This window comes from Scylla paramamosain, chromosome 4 (genome assembly GCF_035594125.1).
Source record: "Scylla paramamosain isolate STU-SP2022 chromosome 4, ASM3559412v1, whole genome shotgun sequence".
Taxonomy (NCBI): Eukaryota; Metazoa; Arthropoda; class Malacostraca; order Decapoda; family Portunidae; genus Scylla; species Scylla paramamosain.
The window spans coordinates 28,319,527-28,341,541 of NC_087154.1; the positions used below are offsets into that span (position 1 = coordinate 28,319,527).

At 42.5% G+C, this 22,015-nt stretch overlaps 1 protein-coding gene across 1 annotated transcript in view; it reads right to left on the minus strand.

Moving 5' to 3' along the window:
• The window catches only part of LOC135099943 (uncharacterized), a 156,415-nt gene extending 135,202 nt beyond the window's left edge, over window positions 1-21,213 (minus strand). Inside the window, exons 1-4 of the mRNA XM_064002677.1 lie at window positions 20,548-21,213; window positions 17,836-18,136; window positions 16,116-16,262; window positions 13,377-13,567 (exon numbers count right to left, since the gene is read on the minus strand). Coding sequence (XP_063858747.1) covers window positions 13,377-13,567; window positions 16,116-16,262; window positions 17,836-18,136; window positions 20,548-20,828 — 920 coding nt within the window. The 5' untranslated portion in view covers window positions 20,829-21,213. The remainder of the gene's footprint in view (window positions 1-13,376; window positions 13,568-16,115; window positions 16,263-17,835; window positions 18,137-20,547) is intronic.
• Window positions 21,214-22,015: the final 802 nt, after the last annotated feature.

A 22,015-nucleotide genomic window follows, 5' to 3' on the forward strand; every position in this document is an offset into this window, starting at 1 on the left:
TTCACATTTGGTAGTAGTGGATTTTTCAAGAGCAATTTGGTGTCACGGTGACGATTATTCGGAACCTTTTTTTTTTCACATTCATATACGCTTGAAAACAGAGTGAAAAAAAGACACATGCATTCGTGAAATAGAAAAGGTGACGAAATAACGCAACTGTACGTGCATGTGTCTGACTGGGAAAGTACACGTGAGGGTATGATATTCCTCTGACAAGGTACACAGCAGAGTGGTGGTGGTGGTGGTGGTGGTGGTGGTGGTGAGCGACTTCAAGCAGATGATTTGAAGGGTGCATATTAAGGTGTGTGTGTGTGTGTGTGTTGTGTGTGTGTGTGTGTGTGTGTGTGTGTGTGTGTGTGTGTGCGCCGCGCGCGCGCGCGCGCAGTGTCTTAGTACGGGCAAGGACTCTGTATACTAGGAGGACGGTCCACTCAATATTAATTTTTTCCTCTCGCCGCGACGGTGGCGTCTCCAGCGCAAGTTTACAATTAAAGGCCCATTCACACACATATCAGTGACGTATCAGTGTCATGTCCGCTCAGTACTTCAGTGTCAGTGAAAAAAAAAATATCGTTACTTTGAATTCGGCTTACGCATTCACACATGTCCGGTGCAGCACCTTGTTTTGAGTCTCCGTGTTAGTACCGTCTCCGTTCCGTGAAATTTAATATCACTCCCACCGATATTTTTCAGTGTTTCACGGACGCCGGACGAGTGCAGTGAGTTTGTCCACAAAAATGCATGATGAACTACTTGCTGAAGTGGTTTGGAATCATCATGTTCTACATGATTTGGTTGTTTCTGCATGATTTGTCACAGCCAAAGTATATGGACAGCAGTCTCAAACAACGTATTTGGGAAAAAAAATGTTCCATCATTAATAAACTCCTTGAACAGAGTAGTAAACTCTCCATCACTTTCCCGTTTCTTCCAGTCCTCATGTACCCATTTTCTTTCTCTTTCAGGTTATGCTCAGCCTCTTTCTCTTCAAGAAAAAAGTCATGGCAATCATTGCCAATTCAGTGTCTGAAAACTTTACCATCTTTGAAATCACGGATTTCACGCAGTACGGATGTGTGTGAACAGACGTCACTGAAGCGTCACGGATTTCACTGACACTGAACTGGCACGGCACTGATACGTCACTGATGTGTGTGTGAATGGCCCTTTACTCGCACCATATCTGAGCTGATTTTCTTAAGTTATGCTCACTAACTTCACTTCTTATTACTTTGCCGCAGAAATAATAAATTTGTGCATTAAGTTTAAACTTAAAGTTTGATAGAATGAATGTAATACCGCTATTCCCTTCAGTAATTAAAACTGTAGGTGCAATTTATTTTTGGATAACCTTAATTGATTTCTATGTTTAGAAGACGCAAATTACGAATAAAACAATCCGTGGATCCCTTTGGAGTGGACCATCCTCCTAGCATAGAGTCCTTGGTACAGGCAAGCCAGCTAGTGATAAAATACATGCACACACACACACACACACACACACACACACACACACACACACACACACACACACACACACACACACACACACACACACACACACACACAGCCTTTTGAATCACCAAGAGTGTCTCATTGTCGTCGTGCCCACCAGCGGCTTTTCACAAAATATTTTTTCTTCCCACCGAACACTGCCATAATGTTGTTTTTGTATGTCCCCACACCTCAGGTTTCCTCATTCTCTTCCCTTTCCTCCTCCTCCTCCTCCTCCTCCTCCTCCTCCTCCTCCTCCTCCTCCTCCTCCTCTCCTCCTTTCCGTCTGCCTCCTCCACCTCTTATTTCTGCTCCTCCGGCTTTTTTTTTTTTTTTTGTTCTTTCCGCCCTCCACTTTCAGATCTTTTACTTCTTCCTTTTTCTCCTCCTTTTCTTCCATTTCCCTGTTCGTCTTCATCTTTCTGCTAGTCGTTCTCATTCATCTTCTCCATCCTATTCCTTTCTCTCTGCCTCCACTTCTTCACGCTTCTCTTCCTGTACTTCTTTTTATTTTTCATCCACTACTTCCATCTCGTGTCTTTTTCCTTTATTTGTCTATCTACTCTATTTCCTTTCTTCCTTCTTCACCTCCACGTTTCCCTCCTCTTCCTCATTTCCTTCTTGTTATTTCCTCCCGTTCAACATGTTTCTCATCTCTCTCTGTCTCTCACACGCCATCATTCTTCCTTTTTCTCATTTACAGAGGTGCCACCTGCCACCACTTCTGTTACAATGTTTCCTCGATAAAAAAAAAAAAACAGATGTCGTGTTAAATTACTGTTTCGTCCACCATGAAGGACCTCCTCCCGCTTCCTCCCACGTTGCAGTTTCCCTTTACCTCCTTTATCCGATATACGTGTCTTGTGTATTATTGAACGTGCAGTTGCTTTGATTAGTGATGTCACACGAAGACCAAAATTTGATCACGTGTCTTGTTTCATTTATGTTAATAAGGACTCGTATTGTGAACCGCTCTGCTCTCTCACTACGACTATTTTCAAAGGCCATAGAGATGATTAACCAATTTCTCAAGAGTGTTTATTCTCTAAATAATGTGAAAATCGTATCGTTCTGCCACCAAAACCGTAAAAATACCATTAAAAACCTTTGTATTCAACTAGTCTTTAAAATGTAGTTGAGGTGCGGGACAGGAGTTTTAGAATATGGTCCTCTGCTTACGTTTCCACTATCCACGTCCACACCATTTTGCCTTGCACACAGATTTAACGAATTGTGGTAAAATTTCAGTTGTTCTACTATTGGTATAAAATCTTTGTTTTTGTATTAGAAACAATAAAACGGCTTTGATTGAAAGCAACTGGTCGAAAAGAACAAGTTAAAAAAAAAAAAAGGAAAGCCTGAAAGAGGCCAGACTGTGAGCTAAGTTAAATTTACTTAGTGTCCACTTGTAAATTTCAGAGATGAGTAAATGTTTCAAATGTTTCAAAAGTTTCAGAATGTCAGTATGTCTTATGAATTTACTGTTTTACATTACGAGTCCCGCAAATACAAGAAAAAATATGTAAGAGCTGTAAGTAATTGCCTGTGACTCCCGTACTTTTATAAACATTTTGTAGAATATGACATCACTATTTTACGTAACTGTACGCAGGTGTATATTTGTTACCTCTACATGTGTGTGTGTGTGTCTGTGTGTATATATATATGGAGGGTAGTTTGTTTACCTGTTTGTCTTGTTAAATGGATGATCTGTCTGTATATAACGAACTTGCGTTGTTGTTTGTTCCCGCCTCCCGCCCGGCTGATGTGTGTTTTCCGTTATGGAGAGAGATGAGAACAGCGTGATGATGTGAAGAGTAATGAGAGTAATGAGTGTATTGCCCTTTGTTTGTCGCGCGCGCACGTGTGTGTACTCGTATGTGTGTGTGTGTGGGTGGGTGGGTGCGAGGATGTGTGTTAGGATTCTCTCTCTCTCTCTCTCTCTCTCTCTCTCTCTCTCTCTCTCTCTCTCTCTCTCTCTCTCTCTCTCTCTCTCTCCACTCCTTATACTTCCCCTTCATTGTTCAGGTTTAAAATACACGTACATCTCAATAGCAGTTATGCTTTCGTGCTGCTACACGTAGGCATGCTTTTGTCCACTGTTGTCAGTTATTTATGGCTCGAGTCAGGCTGTGCGTAGCTTTTCTATACAGCAACAGGTACAGTACCCGCAGAGTCCACAACCAGTCGCTTCTCCTCCTGTCTGGCTTTGTCTCCCTTGTTCGCTCCTTCCAGGCTGCTTTATGTGTGCTAGTTATGAATTCTGGTTGGTGAAGTACCGCTATTCACTCACTCATTGTGTCTCATATAGCAGGCAACAGTAGATGGGCTTGTGGACTTGTCTGTAAGAGTAGTGGTTTAGTACAGAAGATGTGGCTGTGGTGATTGTTCTTGTCTGTATTGGTGTTATCATGTCCATGTATTGAATAGTTAGTAGACTTGGTTGCTTATAAGGGGAAGACTAGCAATGGTGAATGTTTTTTTTCTTTTCTTTTCTTCCGGCTGTTTTTGTTAAGGTCACCATAGCCTGTCTGTCTTCTCCAACGCGCTCATTCTTCAGTGACTTCCTCAGGCAATGCTGGTAAAAAAAAAAAAAAAAATGCTTTACGGGCTGTCTGGGCCATAACGATGTGGTTCACGTGTTACGCAGGTCGCCGATGGCAAAAAATGTGTTTAAATGCCTCTCAATTTGCCACTCTAGAAAGTGAAATATACAAAGAGAGTTTCTGACTTTGTTATGATAAAATAGTATTGTTCGTTGCTGTCTTTAAGGAGTTAACCTTATATGCAGTATGCCTATGAGGAAAGTGTAGTGATAGAAATAAATTGTGTATACTAAGTGACAAAATGGTGTGTCGCGCTCTGGTACTCGCACTTGTGGCCAGTGGGTCAGATATTTATACGACCATCAAGGGCGGACGTGTGTGAAAACAAACAGGTGATGCAGCAATGGAAACTTTTTAGTGTTAGTTACTGGAATATGTCAACGTACAGGATGTTATAAGCGGAGCTTGGGGGCGATGAGTGTTTTGATCGCTAGGCGTGAACGTAGCACCAGGGTCCCACCTGGGTGTGGCTGCCGGGCTGGTGTTGGGTGGCGGCACGTCATGTTAAGAGTTCTGGTTGTTTACGTAACTATTTTACTTTCTTCCCCAAACTCTAGGACCTCCACGCCGCAGGCATGGAAGTATTGCTGATTAGTTGCTGCAGAAAAATATAAGTAGTTGTGGAAAAGAGACGTGTTTTATCACTGCTTACGTGCGCGAATGCCCGTCCTTCCTTCCTCCTACCACGCACAATACACACGTAAATGATCACGCAGAAAAAAAAAAATCTTGGCTGTGAGAACTTGACGGCCAACACACACACACACACACACACACACACACACACACACACACACACACACACACACACACAGGACAAGAACGGGTTTTATGCACTGTTGGTGTGCTTAAAGGCTTGGCATATCTGCTTTAAGGTGGGATTCTGTGCTCGAGGGTAAGTATAAACTGCTGAGAAAAAAATTACAACCGAGCTTTAGGTCTTTTCGCGAGCAGACACTCCCGCATGAAGGGACGGCGGGGCTGCAGGCGGGGCTCAGGTGGTAAAGAGGAAGCGAGTGGAGTATGCTGGGAGGAAAGAGGTGGGGCAAAGTAATGGAAGGTGTGAGGGAAACTTGGAAAATGTAAGTTGTTGGGCTAAAAATAGTTGGAATATTTCAAAAGCGTGAAGAAGCTGCAGGCCAGAGCGTAAATGTATAAACGAGGTGCCTTTTGTTTGACGCTGGGTGTTGCTGCGCCTCGTGGACGTGTCCCATTTGTCTCCCAGCAAGTGGTGCGTTATCACCTGGGTCGTGGTGTTCATGCTGTGCTAGAAAGCGTATACAGTTCTCCCTCGCGGCTCAGGAATTGGACATGGCATTCTGTAGCTATCATGTTTTTACTTTAACAATTGTTTAGTTAGTTTTCAGCAGAAGTGCCTTAGAAAGATGATCGTAAACGAAATATATATACATTTGCCCAAGGAAGCAAAGAAGAACCAGAAGTTTTGAATATACTAATCTTAAAACTTCTGAGTCGCCATATAGTTTTGGTACATGAATTTTTATGAACCTAAAGAAGACAAGAAACTTTCGGGACGTAGTTTAAAGACAATGAGGCTTTCATGTAACAACGACTTCCCCCCTCGTCAGGAGCCATTCCAAGACCAAGCACAGCAGGCAGGTGATGAGGGCACAAGGTTCAAACTCGTAAGCACACTGAGGTGGCGATGGGTTAGAGAGCCTTGTACCGAGGAATTCGCAGGAGAAATAGGGTATGTTAGGGCAGCGGCCCCCACGACCCCGTGCTGTGAGGGCCAATAATCTTGAAGTGGTGGAGATGGTAGAAGCGTCGAAGCACAGTTAAGGATATTATTACAGCAGCCAGTGCACGCTTTAACTTTTTTCCTCACTTAGGAAATTTTTTTTTCTGGTCGAATCGAGATAAAATCTAATCGATCAAATTCCTTTTAAATTTAATATATTTCGAATAAAAAAAAAAAAAAAAAAAAAAAAAAAAATATATATATATATATATATATATATATATATATATATATATATATATATATATATATATATATATATATATATATATATATATATATATATATATATATATATATATATATATATATATATATATATATTTTACACTTTTATAACTGGTAGAAATTTATAAGTAACACTACCAAAAAGTTAAAAGAATAATAATATTTCTAATAACGCACAAGACTTGAATGAACTTGTTGATTACACCAGCATCACTCACATGGCCTCCGCTAGGTGTGCTGCCTTTCAGCTTTTAGATTTCACCAAAAAGTGTCGGCGCTACAGTGACAAGCAACATAAAAGAGAATCCAACAAATTTTCTAATCAGAGTTCAGAGGTTTTCTCTCCTCACCACAGCGTTACCGTCACCCAGGCAGGATAAATTTAACTTTGATGCAGAAAGTAGTTGATGTCTGCCACCGAGAAAGGAAATTATCCACTTCCATTCCCTTAATACCCCGATTCTTCGATTTTCTTTCCCCTTCATTCTCTCTCTCTCTCTCTCTCTCTCTCTCTCTCTCTCTCTCTCTCTCTCTCTCTCTCTCTCTCTCTCTCTCTCTCTCTCTCTCTCTCTCTCTCTCTCTCTCTCTCTCTCTCTCTTTTCAAATCCTCAACAAGTAATCCTGATTCACATTCTAAGGTGAGTCTCCAGGACTCCTTAGCTATCAGTGCCTCTCCCTCGCTTTCTCTCCCTCTGAGGCACCACGCCATGCCGGGACTTAACACATTTTTATTCCATGAAAATAGTGTGTCCGGGGCAATCAACGCGAATAATAGTCAGTATGATTAGGACACACACACACACACACATCATGAGGAACGGATGCACATGACTCATTACGCTTAGACTTATAAATAATACTTAAGTGATGAATAATCTTTCGCTTCAAATGACTGGTGTCTCTCATATCTTTGTAAATATCACGAGCAGCTTACACTCCCTCGACCTCACGAAGTCACTTTAAAATAATCACACAGCTTTCACCGATCGCTGAAGAACATGATGAATGTCACGTATTTTGAAGCTGAAGGACTCAACACACATGCCTGGGTGAGGGATGTCAGGTGAAGGGGATGATGGCCTCTGGTTCCGCCTCCTCGATGCTAATTCGCTGAACTACATTAGCGACTTAAATTCTGACGTTTGACATGTGATACATGAGGTATTGAGAATGTTAGAGAAATAAGCATTATTGTAATTAACGAAAAGGAAGAATGTACGGTATTATTTGTAAAGCATACTATATTGTAAACGATCCAAAGAACAAAAGAGATCAAGAAAGGTAAACGTAGACTTTGCATGCACTACAGTTCTACAATATATGTGATATAGCAAGAAAGATCGATAGAAGGACAAACCGATAGCCAGCCAGACGGACAGGAAAAAGAGGGAGGGCTAGAAAAAAAAGTAAATAGATAATAGGCAAACAGCCAAACAGTCACTAAAACAATCAGATAGTGAGACACAGATAGACACATAGAGAGAGAAATAGCCAGGGAGCCAGGTAGCCAGAGAGAGAGAGAGGGAGAGAGAGAGCGCCAGCCAGCCAAGCGGATCAAGAAGCGACACACGTAAAAAAAGAGGGAGGGACTCATTTTATCAACTCTATAAGGTTTAACTGGTACCTTTTTTTTCAGGCTATTCCCTTAATTTTTAAAGGCATTCCCTTAATGAAGTTAATTACTCTCTTGACCTCCTCTCTTTCTCCTCCTCCTCCTCCTCCTCCTCCTCCTCCTCCTCCTCCTCCTCCTCCTCCTCCTCCTCCTCCTCCTCCTCCTCTTCCATCTCCTCCTTCCTTCTCATTCGCTTCCTTTCATTCCCCTCCTCTAATTCGTTTCTCCTCCTCCTCCTCCTTTCGTTTCTCCTACTCCTCCTCCTCTTCCTCTTCCTCCCCTCTCATTCGCTTCCTTTCACTCCCTTCCTCTAATACGTTTCCTCTCATTCCCCTCCTTTCGTTCCTCCTCCTCCTCCTCCTCCTCTTCCCTAATCGAAGTCAGAGAGAGAGAGAGAGAGAGAGAGAGAGAGAGAGAGAGAGAGAGAGAGAGAGAGAGAGTGATAACACTGACCTACATAATATTTTGGTAAAGTTATTCGTAATTATTTTTGAAGGTGACATGGCATTCAAAGGCTTTCAATATGAGTGTGAAGGATCAAGGCTGTGTTGAGTGAGCGGGGCGCGGGCGTTCAATGAGTGATATTCTGAGTGAGGCGACAGCGAGACTTTATGATAGGTCACGTTTGTAGGCCAAGGACGTGAAGAAGAAATATATCTTTGTAATATCTGGGTGTCTGTGTCTGTCTCCTCCTCTCTGTTTGTTTTCGTTTGTTGTTATTACATGGGACATCATCAGTTAGGTTAGGTTAGGATGGGTTAAGTTGTTCCTTTTTTTTTATTTGTTTATTTATCTATTTATTTATTTTTGTTTGTATGGTCTTTGCTTCTTTATTTACATATTCATCTGGCTAATTCTCTCCTTGCTTGTCTACCTGCTGCGTATCTACCTGTCAGTCTGTCTGCCTGCATACCTGTCTCCTTTTTGTCCCTTTCCTTTTTTTTTCGCTCCTATTTTATTAGTATGCCTTTTTTTCTTTATTTGCATTTTTGTTTTTTATCTAACTCTCTCCTTGCTTGTCTCTATGTCTACCTGCCTGCGTTTCTAGCTGTCTGTCTGTCTATCTGTCTGCCTGTCTGCACACCTCTCTCTACTTAAACATTTGCTTGTTTGCTTGCTTGCCTCTTTTGGCTCTTTCTTACGTGCCTACCATCATACCTGTTTATTTCCTTTTTCAGTTATATGCAATAAGTAACAACCCATCCTCATGAAATTTGAACAGTTAATGAGTTTTCTCCAAGTCCTCCGTAATAACTCGAGAATTTAACGCTATAAGAGATGCGTTAATTACAATGGAATTATTCGTCTTTCCTGAGAACATTTCTGCTCTAAGCTTAATATGTTGAGAGAGAGAGAGAGAGAGAGAGAGAGAGAGAGAGAGAGAGAGAGAGAGAGAGAGAGAGAGAGAGAGAGAGAGAGAGAGAGAGAGAGAGAGACGTGTCACTATTAGTTTAAGGTTTGTTGTTTCCATTTTTCCATTTTTTTGTTGTTGTTTTTTTGCTTCAATTTTAAGCCTAACGCCACGACCCGAGAAAAGGACACACCCGCATATATACTTTTCATGTATTGTTTACCACGTTAGTTTCCAAACATGCTAGAAATGAGCGACAAAAACACCGCTTGAGATCATTGTTTTTGAGGCAAGGTCGAGAATGAAGAACGAAAAGAAAGAAGAAACTATAAAAGCAAAATAGGAAAATATGCATGTAAAAATGGCAACGGAAAGAAAAGCCTCAAAAAGAAGTTAGAAATAGAGTGAAAAACAAATAGAAAGAAAAGAAAAAAATACCAAAGTGGAGATGGAGGAGGATGAGGAGGAGGAGGAGATGATGGAGGTAGTGAAGGGGAAACAGTATATATAGCAGTATATATAGCAGTAAAATATAATAAAAAGGAAATTGGTAGAAAGAAAAAGGAAAGTGGAGAAGAAAGGAAGGGTGATGAAGTGTAACGCAGAAAAAGAAGGAGGGAGAGTGACAATACTTGGGCCTTGATGGTGTGTCTTGCGACATGGGTGAAAAAAAAAGACAAATAGGTGACGTAAAGAAAGAATTCTTTTCTGATCTGTCTGTCTCGCAAGAAGGGGAGGAGAAGCAGTAGGAGCTGGATGTGAAATATGTCGTATGAGAGAGAGAGAGAGAGAGAGAGAGAGAGAGAGAGAGAGAGAGAGAGAGAGAGAGAGAGAGAGAGAGAGAGAGAGAGAGAGAGAGAGAGAGAGAGAGAAATTTCGTTTTTTGTTCTTTCGTTTCAAGTAGCACTGTTTTTTTTAGGATATTGTGAACACAAGTAAAATAAAGACAGTATTGTCTTCTGATCTGATTTCGTGTCGAAATCAGAACACGAAAACCTCCATTTTAACAAAACCTAAATGCTGTGGATGACCTAACCTAAATGCTGTGCATGACGTAACTCCCCACTTCCTCTCACGCAGCAATCTTGGGCTAACAAAGAATGTGTGTCATGGTGGATGAAGAAAAAAATATAGATGTATATATCCCCTTTCTCTTCTTTTGTATTATCTCATCCAATTCTTCCTCTTCCTTTGTCGCCGCATAAGAGTCTCGTTTCCCTCAGTCCTCATCTCCTGCTGCTCTTATCTCCCTGTCGCGTGAAGTTGCCTGGCATCCCTGAGCACCAAACGACAGGCCGTGGCGCCCCTCTCGTCCCAGCTTATACCTTTTCGCTGCACAATTAGGGAGGCGCAGACCTTTTCTCCCGCTCACATCTAGGCGGGAAGCTGGCCTTGTTTTTGTCATATCTGCACGGTAATGTACCGATTTCAGCACTCCAAGAGGCCAGTGCCACTCGTCCGTCCTCTGCCACTTTATGATACGGACATTTTTCCTCGTGTGTGAACAAAGAGACAGAGAAGTACGGGTTTTCATGCCATGATTTGGAGGTTGACGGTGCTCTCTCTCTCTCTCTCTCTCTCTCTCTCTCTCTCTCTCTCTCTCTCTCTCTCTCTCTCTCTCTCTCTCTCTCTCTCTCTCTCTCTCTCTCTCTCTCTCTCTCTCTCTCTCTCTCTCTCTCTCTCTCTCTCTCTCTCTCTCTCTCTCTCTCTCTCTCTCTCTCTCTCTCTCTCTCTCTCTCTCTCTCTCTCTCTCTCTCTCTCTCTCTCTCTCTCTCTCTCTCTCTCTCTCTCTCTCTCTCTCTCTCTCTCTCTCTCTCTCTCTCTCTCTCTCTCTCTCTCTCTCTCTCTCTCTCTCTCTCTCTCTCTCTCTCTCTCTCTCTCTCTCTCTCTCTCTCTCTCTCTCTCTCTAGTTATGTCTAGTTTGCTACACATCACAGTCACGAGCAATAAGCTTCTAAAATCCGCTTATGAGTAACTTTTCAAGTCCTTTGTTGAAATAGCTGTCACTTCCCACAACAAATCCGTGAACAACGGGTCGAGTCTTATCATGCTAATTAAAGGACACATCACTCCAACTGCCCATCTGTGTGGAAATAAGGGTTTTGGGCCAACACACACACACACACACACACACACACACACACACACACACACACACACACGAAGCACTATGACCGACCAAAACGTTCCTTTTGCACGGACACGGACACACACAAAATAACCTTCAGCTCTCACATCGATGTCATCAGAGTCACACCTGTCTGATGGTACATCCACTTAATCGATCAAAGTACGTAGAGGGATTGAGTCTCCCAGGCCTGTTCTGAAAGTGTAATCACGCCCTAGAGCACTCCAGGCTGTTGAGGCGTAACGGGGTACGTTAGGTCCACCTTTTTATTTTATGTGTAAATACAATGACCTCGCAAATTCCTCACATGCCACTTGCCTTACTGCAGTCTCTGCCATGTCACACCTTGACAGAAGTGAAAGGTCTTTCTTCCTCGTGGTCATCATCGTTGGTGTAGTATATGTCTTCTCTCTTTCTCCTCCTCCTCCTCCTCCTCCTCCTCCTCCTCCTCCTCCTCCGTCTTCCTTCTCTTCCTAGACACACACACACACACACGCACACGCGCGCGCGCACACACACACACACACACACACACACACACACACACACACACACACACACACACACACACACACACACACACACACACACACACACACGAAGCACTATGACCGACCAAAACGTTCCTTTGCACGAGTTAGAACAAAGGGAACACCAAACCAAACCAAATCAAAGACAATGAGCCTGAGAACAGTTGTTGCCCCCACAACGAACAACACCAATGAATAGAATCACCAACACAAGAAATTCACAGAACAGGAACCACGGCATCGCTACAGAGGAGAGAAACTGTTTTCCATGGCAAGGATAACGAAGAACAAGGGAGAACTTTACGGCGATGTTCAGAAGGAAGTGAAGAAGGAATGCGATTTTATTAAAAGGTAACAGGCAGGAACGAGGCCGACCCTGACGGAAGCAGCGGCTGGAGACGAGCGTGGTGCTTGGAATCGCCTGGGAATCACATGGAGCTGCTCAAGTTGGCACCATGGAGACAGGAAACAGGACGTGCAGGAGAGGGAGACCTGGCACTGAACTGAGCGGCGGTGGCGGCGTCTGGAGTCGTCTATGCATGTTTCCTTCCTTCCCTCTTCCTTGTGTCGCGGCTTGCAGCGTGATGAGGCGGCGGAGCTGAGTGAAGGGACAGCAAGGAGGGCTTTTTTTTTCCTAGGCCGGTGACAGCTCCCTGGTTTGTGTGGCTGTAGCCTGGCAGCGTTATTTGAGCAGCTTGTTGAGAGCCACTTGCCTAGGAGCTTGGTGGCGGGGATTCAGGTAATCTCTCTCTCTCTCTCTCTCTCTCTCTCTCTCTCTCTCTCTCTCTCTCTCTCTCTCTCTCTCTCTCTGATTCTTACTGACTGTTTCTTCTACGAGTATTCGCGTCGATTGTTCCGGCCATTCTGCTTTCATGGCACAAAGAGGTGTTAAGTCCCGGCGTGGTGGCGGTGCCTCAGGGAGGGAGCGAGTTGGACATTGACAGGAAGGGAATCCCAGAGACTCACCTCAGACTATCAAGCAGATTACTGGTCGATGCTTCACCTCAGAGAGAGAGAGAGAGAGAGAGAGAGAGAGAGAGAGAGAGAGAGAGAGAGAGAGAGAGAGAGAGAGAGAGAGAGAGAGAGAGAGAGAGAGAGAGAGAGAGAGAATATTTAGATTGTCTGATCTACCTGGAATAGTCAGAGAGAGAGAAAGAGAGGGCTTTTCCTTACAAAACATTCAACAGTGCATTTTTTATAGCTTTTTTCCTGAGGTTATCTTTTATTTAACGTTCATTTTTCTTCCTTCGTTTATCTAAAGTTGTGATTGAAATCTGGTGTGGTATTACGTCCTTTACAGATCTGGCAATATGGAACTTGATAATGAAGATATTTCACCCCCTTATATAAACAGCAATTTGTGTGTTCGGTTAAACGTTAATATCGCTCCACGCATTGGCACAGAAACACAATAACAATAGAATTGCAAGAATCGCAGAACAAGAGGATCAGTGGATAAATGTGTAACAAAATGGATTTGGTCTCTAGTAATAATGGATATTTTTTTTTTTTTTTAAGGAATGTGGATGGCTTTTGTGTTGCTTCTTATTGAGGTTCGATAGCATTTGTAACGTTTTCTTTTAATAATTATGGAAGGAATCCCTTAGCAAGCCCTATTTCTTAAACGACATATTATTAGATGAACAAGAAAAAGAAATCACTTACTTGGTAGACGAGAGAATGGATATGGAGGAGAAGAAGTAAGGGTCAGAGAAGTCGAGATGTCTTGCTCTCTGGGCGGTGACGGAGAGTGGCGCGAAGGAAAGATCCGCTGAACCGTCCAGCAGGTCCCCGACGATGCCCGTCCAGCCAGAGGTGCGCGGCGCCCCGAAGGTGCCGTCCATCACCAGATACACCTGCGGGAGGAATTTGAACCGTCGTGAGAAAGACTTAGTGGAAGTATGCATAATTATCAGTTGAAACTTTCACTGCTAATGATAATATGGTATTTGATATTTAAGTAACCCTAGGCGATATAACTGATTTAATATGAGCCAGATGTACATGTGGAAAGTAGAAAGGCTGGTGTAGAAACGTGCATAGTTATTCGTTTTATTACAGTTGATTATGAGACACTGGTAACGTCATATGAGTATCCCTAAACAATTCTAATCACGAATGGTAAAACTACAGGTCCTTTTAAGGATTAAACTCCCGATCACTCATTTAGTTGTCCGTCGTGCCTTTTAAAATCTTAGCCATAGCAGTGATACTCGTAGCTTTAAGAAAAGGATTACTTTGTCTCCTTTCATTTGTCATTGTAATTGTGAGTTAGTGATTTTTCTAAAGACAAACATGATACAGGTTTGCACTCTCCTGCAGCCATTATTTCCATGTGCTGCGTTGTTTCTCGCACCTGACGCACACAAGTAACGTAAATAGCCGAGTCTGACGGTCATTACTGCTGCGGCAAAATAACTTCTCCAGATGTTTGGAATTCAGCAAAACTTTCCTTAGTTTATTTGTCTGTGGAGTGTAGGACAGAGCTAAGACTGTGTAGGCCTCTCTCTCTCTCTCTCTCTCTCTCTCTCTCTCTCTCTCTCTCTCTCTCTCTCTCTCTCTCTCTCTCTCTCTCTCTCTGTCTCTCTCTCTCTCTCTCAACGAGGAACATTTTTTCCTCGGAAATTTCTTTACTGCATTTTTTTTGCACGTTCCTTCCTTTTTAACACAGTCATTTTATCTCTTTAGTCTCTTACTTTTCTGGGTTTTTCTTGATACAGCATACTCGGTCTCTTGCATTTTTTTCTTAATTTCTCGTATTTTTTTTCTATTTAAATACTCAATTTGGCACTAGAACACTAACCTTGATATTTACATTTTAGATTCTTTCGTTCCCTACTTTTCTTTTTTTTATATGTGGTTCAATAAAATTTTCCTCAGAATTCTCAACTGCCGTAGCTTTTCTGATCCAGTGAAGTCTGCTAATTTTTTTTCCTTCCCCCTTCACTCTATTCGGTAAAGCCATACCAGTCTTCCTCTCGTTCCATTCCCTGCCTCCACTTCCTCCCTCCACCCGCTCGTTCCACCTCCCCCACCTGTGTTTACTCCACCTTGCCCTCTCCACCTGGGATTTCTCACAGTTTACTAGAGATATGCGCCACCACGCTGAGTTCTGGTGCATTTTCCGCCTCTTCTCTCCTACCATTGTTTTCCTCCCTTCCTCTGAGGGTTTCTGTTTTCCTTCTAGTCAGATTGTTGTTGTGCTTGTGTTTTATCCACATTCGCCTGCAGGAGTGTTTATAATCCTTTCATGTGTGTGTGGGAGTACTTTGAGAGGTGAGGGAATTTGTTGAAAAGTCTCCATCTACTGGTTTTCTCATGCGGGTGTTCGGTGTTTTTAAAATATGAGTATCAGAATCCCTAGGGTTGAGAAAAGCTGGTTTGTAGATGGTGGGAAATCTGTGTAACTCTATGGTGTTTTGTCTGATAGTTTTAGTGTATTGCTTCTGTTCATCGAGGTCAATTTAATGTGGATTGCTGCAAGTATTTTATAACTCCTTTCCTCTTAATTTAAAGCATGAATTATTATTAGAGCCTCATATAGAACACAGATATATGTACGACTGATTCTTAATTGCGGTTTCTTAAGTCGTTTAATAATCAGGCTTTATTTGGTGTCCTTTGCTCTAATATCCTTTAGTGTCTCACGATCTAATATCCTTCGCTGCATCAGGTTCCATCTTCTTGGTCTTGTCCTGTCTCAATAGCATGCACACACACTAACTTGATTACTTTCCTCTTTCCTAATTGGTTTTCGTTGTGCTTATGGAGACGATCCGGTTCCGTAACTTTTTATTCCTTTTAGCTTCCTCTATCCTTCTCCTTAGCCTTCATTCTATCGCCTTGTTCTTCCCTCTTTTCTTTTTGGTTTTCATCTTATATACGTATCGATATATCATTCCTATCTCCTTATTGTTTCTCCCATTTACCTTCCCTTTCCTTCTCCTCCTCTACGTATATTCCATTCCCTTACCCTACAAAATCTCAATTCGCTTTTCGTTATGTTTGGTTTTCATTTTATATTCCTATCAATCTCATCTTTGTTTCTTCATCTCTCCTTCCCTTGCTTTCCTTTTCATTCTCTTCAGCCTGTAATCCATTCTCTTGCCCTTCTACACAAACAATCACGTTTCCTCTTTCCAGGTTGGATTTCATTTTATAAACCTGTCAATATCATTCTTGTTTCCTCATTGATCCTTCCCTTGAACTTTAACTTCTCTTTCCTTCTCCTCAACTTCCAACCCTTACTCTTGCCCTTGTACCAAATTAATCAGCTTTCCTACTGTTTGATTTTCATTTTACACTCCTATCGATATCATTCTCGTTTCTTCATCGTTCCTTTCCTATGCCTTCCTTCTTCTTATACTCAACATCCATTCCATTCCAATCGATTGCTCCTCTCACCTGCAGCTCAATTTCAAGGTCAGTGGCTACGTTGATCATAAGGTCGACAGAGAGGCCGCTGCAGCAAACCACCTCGTAGCCCCTGGAGGCGTTCACTACCTCCCGCTCCATGTCCGCGAAGGTTGCCGCTACCTCCGGCGAGAACACCTGCAGGAGGGACGGAGTTCAGGGTTATCAGGTGAATTGAAAGAGAGAGAGAGAGAGAGAGAGAGAGAGAGAGAGAGAGAGAGAGAGAGAGAGAGAGAGAGAGAGAGAGAGAGAGAGAGAGAGAGAGATTAAGTGATAAAAGTAAGAGGGAACATTGATTATATTTAGCATTGCAAAATTCAAAAGTCGTTGAAAATATGGTCTTCGAGGATGAAAAGAAAAAATGTGCAAGAGGGGAAGGAGATGGACTGGGAGGAGTAAAAAGGAAAATGGAAGTGGGAAAGAAAGGACTTCGCATATTCCTCTATAATGAGGTGAAAAAAAATAGGAAACAGATGTAAAATTATTAGCACTTATTCTTTTCTGCTAGTTTTATTCTTTTATACCGGGCTATCGTGCCATCCGCCCCCCCACCTCACACACACACACACACACACACACACACACACACACACACACACACACACACACACACACACACACACACACACACACACACACACACACGAGAAGAATAGTGCTGAAGTGGACAACAAGCAGTGTGTCTAGATGTAATTTGTTAAAAATGATTCAAATAAGGAATTTTAGTTTGGAAGAGAGAGAGAGAGAGAGAGAGAGAGAGAGAGAGAGAGAGAGAGAGAGAGAGAGAGAGAGAGAGAGAGAGAGAGAGAGCGCGAATATTGATGAGTATAAAGGGAAGTGAGCTGTGAATGGGTCCGTGTGTGTGTGTGTGTGTGTGTGTGTGTGTGTGTGTGTGTGTGTGTGTGTGTGTGTGTGTGTGTGTGTGTGTACCAAGGACTCGCCAAACTCATTTCAGCCGTTCCCTTCCCTGCCTTCATTCCCTTCCTTCCCTTCCTCCTTAATCCTGAATCCTTCTCCTCCCCTTTATCTTGACCTTCTCTCTCTCTCTCTCTCTCTCTCTCTCTCTCTCTCTCTCTCTCTCTCTCTCTCTCTCTCTCTCTCTCTCTCTCTCTCTCTCTCTCTCTCTCTCTCTCTCTCTCTCTCTCTCTCTCTCTCTCTCTCTCTCTCTCTCTCTCTCTCTCTCTCTCTCTCTCTCTCTCTCTCTCTCATCGCATCACATCCCTCGCTCTGGCTTTCCCTTCTTCACATCCTCCAGCCCTACCCTCGTCTCCCCTTCCCTCACGCTTGGTCTGCCGCCCCGTCATGCGTGCAGGCAGCTGTCACCGGATCAGCTGTTCCTCTCCAGGTTATATCCCTACCATTTCTCGCCCGACAAGTGACGTATAATAAGGATGATTCGTATTAGGTTAGATGCTGTGATGTGAACGAAATGGGTGATCTATAAAGTGAAAATACTAGTGTCTTTAAGTAAGTTGCTTTAAGATATATTTTTAGTGGCGGATGACCTGAAGACCTGAACGATATCACGTGGTAGCAGTCACGTGCTAGCTGATAAGCCTTCTCATCTAGACTTTGTTATTTTCAAGATACGTCCCCCTACAGCCTCTCTGTGTGACCCACGTGTAAATGCAGTGAGGAAAACAATGAAGCTTTGATCTCAGTGGATGAAGAGGGAAGTTCTCATGCTCAAAGATTCCTCAAGGCAACTCACTCTTAGGCAGATGATCCCCAGTAGGCAGGTGGCGTTCTCGATGAGGGAAGAGGTCATGACGAAGGGCGGGGCCTCTGCTAGCGCCACCCGTAGCCTCTTGTTCTGCTCCGAGACACCCTTGTATCCCCTCCCGGGCCAGAAAATAGCGTTGATCTGCACCTCCGACCCGTTGATGTACCCAACCCGCTTCCACTGGGTACTGGCACCCGTTTTGACCAGGTTCTCCACGTGGAAAAAAGGAGTCACACCTGGTAATGATCTCTGAGATATTCTGCTTGATTCTAGCTTCTCTTTGAGTTGTCTGCAAGGGAAAGAGAAATACATGGCTGGTATGACGCATGCTCGTATCAGTTCCTGAGTAGCTGTGATACATTAAAATATTTTTCTGTGCTTAGTCGCATAATTTCCTGAGTAACTGTGGTTAAGATATTTTGGAATTTCTCGTGGACATCCTGACCACATCCTAATTATTTGTTTTTTTTCGTACTTGGCCTTTCACATAAAATAAATAAATAGATAAAAATATCAAATAAACCATTGCGTGCTTATAACTAGTTGAGTATTTCAATCAACTGAATTTATTTTTTCTCAAGGAAATTTACATCACCACATAATTCTCTTTTTTATACATATGTTTTTTTTTTTTTTTTCTAATGCATACTTCCTGATTCCTGCTTACACATTTTGTTTTCTTTTTTGCTCGCCCTCCATCCACACAGCAGACACCTCTACATCTCTAATCAGTCATTTTTTTGTCCCTCTTGCCTGTTCCTCATTGATTGCCGGAGGACACACAGCAGGGAAGCCCCTCGTGATGCTGCTCCTTCACGCGCTTTACCGCCGCGGGTCGATCGGAAATCTGAGCCACTGGGATGCATACTAAAAAAAAGTTATAATTCAAATCGAAAATTTCTAAAAGTCACATTCCCCCTTCTTTTTATTGCAAGATTGACTTTTGCCTCAGCTATCGAGAGTGAGTGAACGACTGCAAAGGGACGCACGCTCGCACGCAAAACGCTGGAGCGCGTACACACACACACATACACACACACACACACACACACACACACACACACACACACACACACACACACACACACACACACACACACACACACACACACACACACACACTGATGAATTTTTTCAAAAGTTTCTGAGAGATTTGATTGAAGTGGAGTATTTGTGGGAAAGACTTAGTGGGGGAGTTTTGAAGTGGAAGTGAAGGATGGCAAGAAGGGAGAGGAAAAGAAAGAAGTAAAAGAGGAATGAGAGTGCATACGAGAAAGGAGAGTAGTAATTTTTTTAAGGAAATAATTGTCATTATCATTGAATTGTGATTATCATTAATAATAATAATAATAATAATAATAATAATAATAACAATAATAATAATAATAATAATAATTATATTATTATTATTATTATTATTATCATTATTATTGTTATTATTATTATTATTATTATTATTATTATTATTATTATTATTATTATTATTATTATTATTATTATTATTGTTGTTGTTACTCTCATTATTACTGTAATATAGATAGTTGTAATAGTATTGTTGCTGCTGTGGTTGTAATGAGTAGTGGTAGTTGTAGTTCTAGTGGTAGTAGTAGTGGTAGTGGTAGTAGTAGTAATAGTTGTTGTCGTTATAACACTAGTAGTAGTAGTAGTAGTAGTAGTAGTAGTAGTAGTAGTAGTTTTAGTAATAGCCGTAGTAATAGCAGTAGTAATAGTACTAGTAGTAGCAATAGTAATAGCAGTTGTTGTAACAATAGTAGTAGCCAGTTGTAGTAACAATAGTAGTAGTAGCATTAATAGTAGTTGCAGTTAGTAGTAATAATGGCAGTTGTAGTAATAGTTGTTATAGTCGCAGTTGTAGCAACAGCATAAGAAATAGTAGTAGTAGTAGTAGTAGTAGCAGCAGCAACAACAGTAGCAGGAGCAGTGATACCAGCAATGGAGGAAGTAAAAAGAAGGGGTACGTGCTCGGCCCTCCCGTGATAATCCGCCCCACAGTCAAGCCTCGCACTCCCTCTGAGGCGGGGTTGTTTTTTTTGGATCATACCTCTCACTCTTTTCAGCGTGTTTCCATAGCGATGAAGGTCAGAAGGCTTCCTTGACATTCACCACAAATGTCACGGACAAATATGATAGATAGTCTAGATATGCAACGTTGATGTTTTTATGACAGGAAAAGTTATCCAAAAACATTAATATTTTCAATAACATCACCGGCAAGATATTAGGGAAGCGTAATTATTTTTATTTCAGGATACTGTGTTGTATACTGATGGAGTATCGTGTTCGCCATTCCACGTTGTACGGATGAGTAATTTGCCAGCAGCAGTTAAAGTGGAGACAGTATCAGGGCAACGGTATTCTGCTGCTGCTGGTCTTCATAAGCCTTCACGCGCCCTCAGGACAAAGGAGACTCCTTGTGACCCTCGTGTTAAGTCATCCATCACGCATATCGATGGGCCGTGTTGTACTGGTTCTGGCTCCTCCCTAGGAGTGTTTCTGCTGCTCCTTGCCGCCCACACACCATTCCCAATCCTCGCCTCTCTCTCTCTCTCTCTCTCTCTCTCTCTCTCTCTCTCTCTCTCTCTCTCTCTCTCTCTCTCTCTCTCTCTCTCTCTCTCTCTCTCTCTCTCTCTCTCTCTCTCTCTCTCTTTCTCAGTCAGACAAAAGAGTATATCATCTCACCTGTGTAATTCAAACTGACTCGTGGACAGATTCCTGTAAGGCACTTGACACTGTGTAGGCGCTGACGGCGACAGCATGGCGGCCGACGACGTCATGTTAGTTTCTTTGAAAAACTCCGATATCACAGATATTGACGACTTAACAAAGTTTACAAGTAACTGTCTTTGGGGGGTTCGTAAATAGTCTGGGCGAAGACTGAGGAGGCCTGGACGCAGGGATTCCGAGAGGTTTCCTGGGAGGGGAATGTCAAGCAGGATCCAGATATATTCCCCGTTGAACATGTCCAGGTCCTCGCCGTGGCTGAACACCACCTTCACGAAGTTGACGGTGCCGGAGACGAAGATGAGTCTCCGCACCGTGTGGAGGATCCCGCTCAGCCGGTTCTGGAAGTGGTGTCTCGGGAGGTTGGCGGGGAGAGGGAGAGGCCCACGGTGTCGTACTTGGTGTCCCTGGAGGCGATGTGGGCCAGCTGGAGAGCTTGAGGCGAGTCATCGTGGATGAGGATTGGCTGGTACCAATCAAGGGCTGAGATGAATGACGTGGCGGCTCCCCATAAGTCAGACAGTCGCGGGTTGGCCACCACCAGGTCAGGCAGGCAGGTTCTGTGGACAACAAAAAATAAACAATTAGATCTTGAGGATAAGTATAAATCAAGCATGTTTTGATTAATCATGCTTTGTTCATTCATGTCAAATGCTTAGAACTTTCGTTTCCTTTTAACTCTATGAAAACTATGAAAGCCAGATGTTTTACTAACAGTGATCTTAATTTACTAACAACTGATATTCTAATCTTTTCTAAGTAGAAGTTCCTCGCCTGGTCACACATACGACAAGCGGCGCTTTATTTTCATTTTCATTTAAGAATCTACCAGTGTACAAAGATGAATCAATAAGCATCCATAAATTTAGGCGAAGCGTTGTCTGTCTCTTCTTGTCTGTCCCACCTCACTCACGAGTGAAAAAAAAAATAAAAGTTTTTATTTTCCCTTCACAAAATAATCATATACACGATGAACCGGTATTCTTTTTTGAGTTAGTTCAGATGGTAATAATGTAATTAGAATGTTTTAACCGGTACTGTAAAAGGGGACGAAGGAGTAAAAGAACCGGGTAATCCTGCGTTGCAATGAAGGACTAATTCCAACAAAATAGTTTGTGGAAGGGATGCATGCAATTAGCGGCTCAGAGCATAGGAATAGAGGCACCCTTGAGAGAAGCAGAACTGCGGTGGTGTGTGACAAGCTGGATGCACGATGTATATATTTTTTTCTAATCTCGCTTTATTCTGGAGCAGCGAGTCAGCGTCGTCATAAATTTGAATTTTTATATACCACATTATAATAACCTAATTTGTTTTGATGATGTTGCCTGTTTAGAATTTTTATGGTTCCATTACCGTGATGTTGGGAACCTAATAAGGCAGACATCAAGTTGGAAATCAGTAGGCTTAATAAATTATTGAACAT